Below are 9,848 nucleotides of genomic sequence, written 5' to 3'. Positions count from 1 at the left end.
TTGGAAAACCGAAACAATAATTTCTTTGAAAAAATTATTTCGTGACAGATTCCTCCACGCTATGAACATAAACGCAAATGCTATAAATAGAGCTATTGACATTTGGGGTGTTGACTTGTTTTTATCAAAATCACAGAACAGAAATCGTAGTTTGTAAATTTTCAAACGGCTATCATGTTCAGAATCCAATAGGGTTCTCCTTCCCTTTTACTTGATGACTTCATAAAAGATAAATAAGCCTTCGGACCAAGAGGTGGGTATATGGGCACGGTTAACTCTCTCGCCCCAGAAATTCTACTCGGCTGAAAAGATGATTATTTGGGGGCGGGAAGGGGGGAATGCAGAGGGCTTTAGGACCCGGCAGGCGGCAGTTGTGTAGATCGCTGAGAGACTACGAGGGTCCGGTTCAGCTTCAATTCTGTCTCTAATCTCTGCAACAGCGGCTCTTCCTGGGTCCCGCGGCTTTCCTGCTCACTCAGCCGCGGCTGGAGGCCCGGCGAAAATCAGAGCCGTTTCCGCCCCATCACCCACGATGGAAATCCTCCAAGAAAAAGTGGCCCCGGACGCGTGTGCCTGAGGATTCCGCACAAAAGAGGTGCCCAAAATGAAGACCCTGGTGGTGAGTCATTTGTTATAACTCCTCTGGGCAGAGGCGGGACCCCCGGGCGCAGCGTCCCCGGGGCGCACGGGAGAGCTCCGGGGTGCCTGACCCTGCGCTGCGAGGTCGCCCGTTACAAAGGGACAACTTTCCACCTGCTCCGCGTCCACTCCCGATTCCTCGCTTCAGCCTGGCTCGGAATCCCAGAGCCCGAATGTAAACTCGGGTTGCTGGGCTCCTGGATCTCCGGCGGGAGTTCCGAGCGGCCAGCGGAGAGCTAGAGAAACCTTGGAGTGATGGGCGCCTTGCTCGGGGATGGGGATGCCCTAACGAAACAGCCTGGCAAAAAACTAAGAGGGGCGGGAAGGGGGGACCTTTGCAGACTTTCTTGGTTTCCTTGTCGGATTTCAAACTTGCAAGGATCGCCAAGGTAGAGCCCCACGGGTCCAGAAAGGAGAAGCTAGACATTCCAAAGCCGAGCTGGGGCAGAGGGCCCCCTCCCAAAGTGTGAGCCCACCCCTGCCCCCGCCGCCGGCGTGCTCTTCTTCGCGTAGCCGGGCGCCACGCACCACCTGTGCTCTGCCGAGGGATGTGGGAGGCGGCGGCGGCCCAGAGCAGCGACGCGCGGGGAGCATGCCCTGCCGTACGCGGGGCGACGGTGCCTCCTCTACCGTGCTGCGTGCTGCCAAGGTGGGACCCGGGCTACCCCCGCTGCCCCCGCCCGTCCGACCGTCGCGCCGGAGTCCCTGCCGGGCGCGCTCCTCCCGGGTCGGCGCTCAGCGACTCTCCTGTGCTCTCTCCCGCTCTCCCGCAGCGCCATGGTCTGGCAGTGTGTTTAGCGCTCACCACCATGTGCACCAGCTTGTTGCTCGTGTACAGCAGCCTAGGCGGCCAGAAGGAGCGGCCCCCGCAGAAGCAGCAGGCAGCGGCGACCGGCAGCCCCCCGCCGCACCCCGAGGCCCCCGCGGGACCGCGGCCACTGGACGGATACCTTGGCGTGGCGGACCACAAGGTGACAGCTTGCTCGCCAGCCTTCCCGCCACCCAGCCTGGGGATCCCGCACACCTGAGCTTGCCCCCTTCCCCGGGGTTGGGAGGCGCCGTGAGTAGGTGCCATTCAGAGGCTGGAAGTGCGAGTGGACCCGCTGGGGTGGGACAAGATAGTTCCTACTTGGTGTGAATTTCTATTTGGAGAAGGAAGCAAAGTTTTTCCGGGAATAGGGATGAGATGGGTGCACCCCAAAGCCTAATTTCCTAACAGGAACTGTCCCTGGAATTAGAACCGCCTCATCCCCAGAATTGCAGCTATCGCTGGTGCAGGGCTCCTGAAGCCTCGGGTTTGGCAGCCAAGTCGCGCCCTAGTGGGAGGAGACCCGGGAATGGCGCGGGTACCAGCCCGAGCTTACCTCCGACAGGGAACCGGAGGCTGAGTAGCAGCCAGTCCGCGGCCGCAGCTCAGGCTCGCAGACTCCTATCTGATCTCTGCTTCGGATGCTCTGGGCTAAATTACTACAGCCCTGGGGAGCGGTGCCCAGGCAAGCGCGGAAGGCTTGAGGCACAAACTCAGCTTCCATTGGCTTGAAACTCACCGTTGAGGGCCTATTTTCCTCTGCCTTCCGGGAAGCCGCTACATGGCTTGGCTAATAATTAATAAGGTGAATTTTTAAGAAATTGAGCCTTCTTTCCCTGGAATAATAAATCTCTCGTTTCAGTGTGTGAAGCCTCTGGGAGAATCCTAATCAAGTTTCCTGATTCTGAAAAGATATTTTAATACAGTTTAAATGTATTCCCCATTATTTGAAGCTGCTAATATATTTTTATTAAAACACAATTCCATTCTGTATATGCCCTATAAAGCTAGAGGATTTCTTGAAACCACCCAGCTATCCTGCTTTTTGTATTACTAGGTTGTATGGTTGTGAACCAAAGTAATATTTAGCAGGTGCTCCTTTTGTGTGAAAAGATGGTTCTAACCATGCATGAAAAAGCCAAACTTTTTTTAAGTGGCAATCAAAATACTTCTACTCACTTGTGCAATGGATAATGCTAAGGATTTTGGAGGATACAAAAGAATTTAAGGCAGGACGCAGCCTTTAGGGATCTTTGAGTGCCTGTGGGAAAACAACATACCGTGAAATGTGGATGGATGGATAGATGACAGAGAGACAGAGAGATAGACAGTAGATATAAATGTATAGGAAATACTGGATATAAACAGTTATTACTGTTGGAGTACAGAGATGGGAAAGATCTCTGCCCGGCTAGGATCAAGGAAAGTTTCTTTGAAAAAGTGGAACTTGCACTGGGAAGAATTCACGGAAGCAGAAAAGAGAGAGAGATTTCATTAGGAAGTGATTTACTGGGGAGGGTGCTGGTGGTAGATCTTAAATCAAAAGTAGAGAGGGCCATCAGTTTCACAATTTCTGTTTTCACTTTAAGCTGTTGATTGATTACATACTTTGTATCTGCATGTGCAAGCAACCCATAAGGGCTGGAGTTCTAGAAAAGTTTGTGCATTGACTTCCCACTGTGGAGGCATGTGGTGTTTATGTGTTTATAATGAATATATTGAACATGGTGGCTTTTCATGGCTATTGTTTAGTGGAAATGGCTATCTAGCAGTTGTGAAGCTTTGGTTAACAGGGCTGTCAAAAGGTAAATTTGCTGTAAGCTTTGATCTGCCTTTAGGAAGATATTGCTAATACTTCCCTTCCTGTGCTCTCCTGCCGGACAGACACCAGCTAAGAATATTGATAGCCTAAGTCAAAATATGATGCCCTCATGTTCTTTTTCAAAACAGTGTTTATTCACACAAATATGTTGGATTCCATTTTCAATGTGTCAGAGCCTTATTTCATTAAAATGAAGAACAGCCCTTTTGGGGAAGGAATGTGGGAACTCTGTATGAGAAATTGAGATAATCTGTAGTGAAGGGTTTCGTAAACTGTGAAGTGTTATGTGAATGATACATATGTGTGGAAGACCTTGGAATTCTTAGCAGAGAATTAAAAATGTGACCAGGAAGGTCTTAGCAGATAATACCGATGAAATTCTTTCATAGAAAACCAACCTCTCACAAACTTCCATACCCAAAGGGTTCAACAAAGCTTACCCTACCTCAAGCAAAGGAACAAATGCAAATATTAAAATCTATGCCTTCTTTTTAGGCATTATTTCAATTGTTCCACTGAAGGAAATGTAAACTTCTGCTCAGAATGTAGTCACTTTACTGCTACTATTTAACCGGCCGGAAGTTGGGCAGTTTCATTTCCAATGGCTATCTGAAGGTGCACGTGTAAAACGTTTATGTCTTCTCCCAAAATTGCTGTTTAGGTTTACTTGGGATCTTCCGATAGTCTTGCTTAAGCAGAGGTAGAAATCAATCGTTAGACTATTACTAAGATGTTTTTTTTCCATTTAACACAGGGGATGATAAATGAAAGCTTTTCTATTCTTCTTATGTTGCCAGATGATACTCTGATTGCTTTTTTGTCCCACTCTCACATCAAGCTATAGAAAAATTATAGGATATGCTGAATGTGATGACCACCAAGCCATATGCTGCTGCATATTGAATCAGAATTCCAACAGACTTTCAATTGGCCATTGATTTACTGAATCTGGAGAGAGTTACAGATACCATTTAGGAAAACGTTCACATCTCCATGGCTAGAGGTCCCAAAGTCTGATAAATATGTAGTGTTTTTGTTCAGTTACATGATGGCATTAACATTATAACTCCAAGGTTAAATTCCACAGGTGGTCCTGAACCCCAGCACCTGAATTTCACAAATTACCGCCTGTCTGCAATGATAGTCTTGTCTCATATGCTGCAGACTGAATTACTGTTGAGATTAAATCACTATGTGCTTTTGTTGAAAGACATGCTGTAAGTCAAGCCAGTGATGAGCAATATGTGTTGAAGCTTAAAATATCACTTTCCATGGTCGTATTCCCTGCTTCCTCTTTCACAAACGATGCTAGCGGAAATTGTAATTCCAGTATGACTAAGTAAGTGAAGGCTACTTGGAGTTTCTTGTGATAATGAAACCATTTCATTTCCTCTTAGGTAGATTTTTTCCTCTTCATTCCCAATCCTTCCCCTGACCTTTTCCCACAAATGTTCCACCAACTCATTTCCATCTCGTTACATGTCTGTCACTGCAGCTACTGTATCTGCATCCTGCCATTTCCTGGTCCCCGATTTTGGAAGCCATTGATTTCTAATCAGATCTTCCAGATCTAAGCAAAGAAGTCAATCTTCATGGCTTGGAGAAACTTCTGCCTTTAGAACTGCAGCATAATGTATAATCAAACTAAAACACACATGTGCACACACACACACACACACACACACACACATACACACACACTCACTAAATCAAGCAACCCTCAGAGGAAAGCTCCACGTCTCCCAGCAGAGTGGAAGGGGGCATGAAGCACATTATGTGTTCAGTCTGGGTTGGCTCCGGGTAGATAAAGTCATTTGCCATCTGGTGGACCCTGTGAAATGAAACTGTGAGCTGATTCCCATTTCCAGTGGACCGGAGCCCTTTCACAGAAGGCCCACTTGTCACCTGGCTTGCCCTCTTCTTAGGTGGCTTATGAAAGAGCAGTGATCATGGGGCCTGAAGCTGAGCTGCTATCTCCTCGCTTCGGTAGTAGTCCCCAAGAATGGATTTTACACGTACCGGTGACATGCTTAACCTTGGTTCTTTCTTTCCTTAAGCACTCAGTTATTCAGACAAAACCAAACTGCTTAGAGGTAAGAGTACTATCACTCTTAATTGGTAGATGTCCAGTTGGAATGATAAGACAAGTCAATGCAAGAGTTGAAAAGTAATTCAAAACCGGAAATAAAGGTATATGCCATATAACTTATGTTGAAATTATGGCTTAAGAATTCTTCCTTTAGAGAGGTATATACATTCTCAAATGTAAGTTTACACCATTTATTAGACCCTGTTGTATAATATTTGAGGCATCCAATGAATGATAAATAATTTGGATCTCAAAGAAATTTAAAGGGAGCTTATTTTCAGTGCTCAAGTATTACAAAATGTAATCTGCCAGTGATGACAAAACTGTGTTATCTCAAAGCATCAACCAAATGGAATCATGAAATGAACTGTTTTTTATGGGAGAAGAGTTCCAATAACATGGGTGTTTTTAACTGGAGAAGTTAAACTATTTTAACATTTACTGAATAGTTAACCTTCCTTAATTCTGAAACCAGGAGTATTTCTCCACCTTCCCACAGGAGTAATCCCAAGATACTTTTCTGCCAAAGCCCAGATTGTACCTAGCAGATGGTCTGACCTAGCTCCCTCTCAAGTTTCAGGCATTCTGGCCTTCTTGCTGATCCTCAGACACTCATTCTGCCTCAGGACCTTTGCACTTGCTGTTTCATCTCCCTGGAAAGCTCTCACTCAAGATCTTTTGCATGGTTGATTCCTATGGTCATTTAGTCGTCAGATCACATATTATCTTCTTGTGTACCACACTCTTTAAATAGCCCCCTCCTCACGAGTCATTCTCTATCATACCAGCCTGTTTTATTTTCCTTATAATACTTAACAATATCTGAAATAATCTTAAAGTTTACTTGTCTCTTGTCTGCCATCCCCCCAAGTAGAATCTAAGTGCTCTGATATCAAAGCATCTGATACATCTTGTTGACCAGTTTAAATCCAGGCCCTAATACTTGGCCATTGGTGGGCACACAATAAGTATTTATGGAAGGAAAAAAGAACGCAGGGTGTATTGGGGGTGGGGTATCCCTGAAGAAGGACAAAGCTGCCTTACCTTATGTCAAGTCCTTTCTCTGCAAGACACATCAGTGCAGTCCCAGGCCCCGGTATGTCTCATCTTTCCTAAATTTGATTTACTCCTTCTCCTCCTAATAATCATAATAGGAAATGATTTGAAACATAAGAGTCTTTGGGAATGAGATTTGGGAATCTACCATTTTAATAGGCTTCTCTTATGGTTCTTGTGCACGTTAAAGTTTGAGAATCATCATTTGAAACGTTTTTAATCATCACAGTGTGTAGTTCTGTAGCTAATTTGTTTCTGGGTTTTTGAACTACTCATAGCCCTTAGTAAATATTCATTGAAGGCCTAATAGTTGCAAAATTCCAGGGTATCCTGGAAGAAGAACACAGTCCCTGCCCTCAAAGAACCTTTGATCTAATTGGAAAAAAAAGACAAAGAAGCAAGAAAGATTAAATAATAAAGCAAGTCCTGAATAATAATATGAAACCAAGAAACAGTACATCAAGGCACGGACACTAAAAAGGGGGCAATTTCTGTGATCTTTCTCATCTATAAAGTACGTTAGATACTGTTGTTACCTTAGAAGTTATAAAACTTTCAAACTAAAATTCTATTATTCATTAGCTGTTTTAAATATATGGCTTCCTTCTGGCTTCCTTTCTCTCATTGGTTGTGGAAAGGAGTGATTAGAAAAAGAGCTATTTCAAGTCAAAGAGCGATTAACGTCAAGCCCAAGCATTCTCACTTAGAGGTGTTTTGGAAAAGTCAGATTCAGTGACAAACGTGTGTAGAGTCACAGTGGAAAGTTCCGTCTGCACTTAGACGTAATTTGCCAAGAACAGATTAGGATGATTTGATCTGTTTTCTACTCATTAGCAGGGTGATGCTGTTTGACTGTTTACAGAGGATGTGTCCTAACATAAAATATGTGTCCTAAAGGAAAATCTGTAATTGCTGGGATATTGTGCTTTCTTTCTTTCTTTTTTTTTTACATCTTTATTGGAGTATAATTGCTTTACAATGTGTGTTAGTTTCCGCTGTATAACAAAGTGAATCAGCTATACATAAACATAGACCCCCATATCTCCTCCCTCTTGAGTCTCCCTCCCACCCTCCCTATCCCACCCATCTACGTGGACACAAAGCAATAAGCTGATCTCCCTGTGCTATGTGCTGTTTCCCACTAGCTATCTATTTTACAGTTAGTAGTGTATATAATGTCCATGGCACTCTCTCACTTTGTCCCAGCTTCCCCTTCCCCCTCGCCATGTCTTCAAGTCCATTCTCTAAATCTGCATCTTTATTCCTTTCCTGCCCTTACATTCTTCAGAACCTTTTTTTTTTTTTAAGATTCCATGTATATGTGTTAGCATACAGTATTTGTTTTTCTCTTTCTGACTTACTTCACTCTGTATGACAGTCTCTAGGTCCATCCACCACACTATAAATAACTCAATTTTGTTTCTTTTTGTGGCTGAGTAATATTCCATTGTATATATGTGTCACATCTTCTTTATCCATTCATCTGTCAATGGACACTTAGGTTGCTTCCATGTTCTGCCTATTGTAAATAGAACTACAGTGAACATTGTGGTACATGACTCTTTTTGAATTATGGTTTTACTCATATGGTAGTTTTAGTTTTTTAAGGAAACTCCATACTGTTCTCAATAGTGGCTGTATCAATTTACATTCCCACAAACAGTGCAAGAGGGTTTCCTTTTCTCCACACCCTCTCCAGCATTTATTGTTTGTAGATTTTTGATGACGGCCATTCTCACTGGTGTGAGGTGAGACCTCGTTGCAGTTTTGATTTTCATTCCTCTAATGATTAGTGATGATGAGCATCCTTTCATGTGTTTGTTGGCAATCTGTATATCTTCTTCTAAATTTCTATTTAGGCCTTCTGCCCATTTTTGGATTGCGTTGTTTTTTTTTTTTTTGATATTGAGCTGTATAAGCTGCCTGTATATTTTGGAGATTAATCCTTTGTCAGTTACTTCATTTGCAAATAATTTCTCCCATTCTGAGGGTTGTCTTTTCGACTTGTTTATGGTTTCCTTTCCTGTGCAAAAGCTTTTAAGATCCATTAGGTCCCATTTGTTTATTTTTGTTTTTATTTCCATTTCTCTAGGAGGTGGGTCAAAAAGGATCTTGCTGTGATGTATGTCACAGAGTGTTCTGCCTATGTTTTCCTCTAAGAGTTTTATAGTGTCTGGCCTTACATTTAGGTCTTCAATCCATTTTGAGTTTATTTTTGTGTATGGTGTTAGGGAGTGTTCTGATTTCATTCTTTTATATGCAGCTGTCCAGTTTTCCCAGCACCACTTATTGAAGAAGCTCTCTTTTCTCCATTGTATATTTTTGCCTCCTTTATCAAAGATAAGGTGACCACATGTTTGTGGGTTTATCTCTGGACTTTCTATTCTGTTCCATTAAACTATATTTCTGTTTTTGTGCCAGTACCATACTGTCTTGATTACTGTAGCTTTGTAGTATAGCCTGAAGTCCAGGAACCTGATTCCTCTAGCTCCGTTTTTCTTTCTCAATATTGCTTCGGCTATGTGTTTGCATACAAATTGTGAAATTTTTTGTTCTAGCTCTGTGAAAAATGCCATTGGTAGTTTGATAGGGATTGCACTGAATCTGCAGATTGCTTTGGGTATAGTCATTTTCACAGTGTTGATTCTTCCAATCCAAGAACATGGTATATCTCTCCATCTGTTTGTATCATCTTTAATTTCTTTCATCATTTTCACAGTGTTGATTCTTCCAATCCAAGAACATGGTATATCTCTCCATCTGTTTGTATCATCTTTAATTTCTTTCATCAGTGTCTTATAGTTTTCTGCATACAGGTCTTTTGTCTCCCTAGGTAGGTTTATTCCTAGGTATTTTATTCTTTTTGTTGCAATGGTACATGGGAGTGTTTCCTTAATTTCTATTTCAGATTTTTCATCATTCGTGTATAGGAATGAAAGAGATTTCTGTGCATTAATTTTATAACCTGCTACTTTACCAAATTCATTGATTACCTCTAGTAGTTTTCTGGTAGCATCTTTGGGATTCTCTATGTATAGTATCATGTCATCTGCAAACAGTGACAGTTTTACTTCTTCTTTTCTGATTTGGATTCCTTTTATTTCTTTGCTGTCTCTGATTGCTGTGGCTGAAACTTCCAAAACTGTGTTGAATAATAGTGGTGAGAGTAGGCAACCTTGTCTTCTTCTGGATCTTAGTGGAAATGCTTTCAGTTTTTCACCATTGAAAATGATGTTGGCTGTGGGTTTGTCATATATGGCCTTTATTATGTTGAGGTAATTTCTCTCTATGCCTAGTTTCAGGAGAGTTTTTATCATAAATCGGTGTTGAATTTTGTCAAAAGCTTTTTCTGCACCTATTGAAATGATCATATGGTTTTTATTCTTCAATTTGTTAATATGGTTTATCACATTGATTGATTTGCATATATTGAA

At 42.7% G+C, this 9,848-nt stretch overlaps 1 protein-coding gene across 2 annotated transcripts in view; it reads left to right on the top strand.

Annotated features, from left to right (window-relative positions):
- Nucleotides 1–604: 604 nt before the first annotated feature.
- The window catches only part of ST6GALNAC5 (ST6 N-acetylgalactosaminide alpha-2,6-sialyltransferase 5), a 173,857-nt gene continuing 164,613 nt past the window's right edge, over nucleotides 605–9,848 (top strand). For both annotated transcript variants that reach the window (XM_019919220.3, XM_019919221.1), the window contains exons 1-2: nucleotides 605–619; nucleotides 1,413–1,610. In XM_019919220.3, coding sequence (XP_019774779.1) covers nucleotides 605–619; nucleotides 1,413–1,610 — 213 coding nt within the window. The remainder of the gene's footprint in view (nucleotides 620–1,412; nucleotides 1,611–9,848) is intronic.

The sequence above is a fragment of the Tursiops truncatus genome, chromosome 1, assembly GCF_011762595.2.
Source record: "Tursiops truncatus isolate mTurTru1 chromosome 1, mTurTru1.mat.Y, whole genome shotgun sequence".
NCBI lineage: Eukaryota > Metazoa > Chordata > Mammalia > Artiodactyla > Delphinidae > Tursiops > Tursiops truncatus.
Note: the sequence above shows the minus strand (reverse complement) of the source record. Positions and strands in the feature narration are given on the sequence as shown.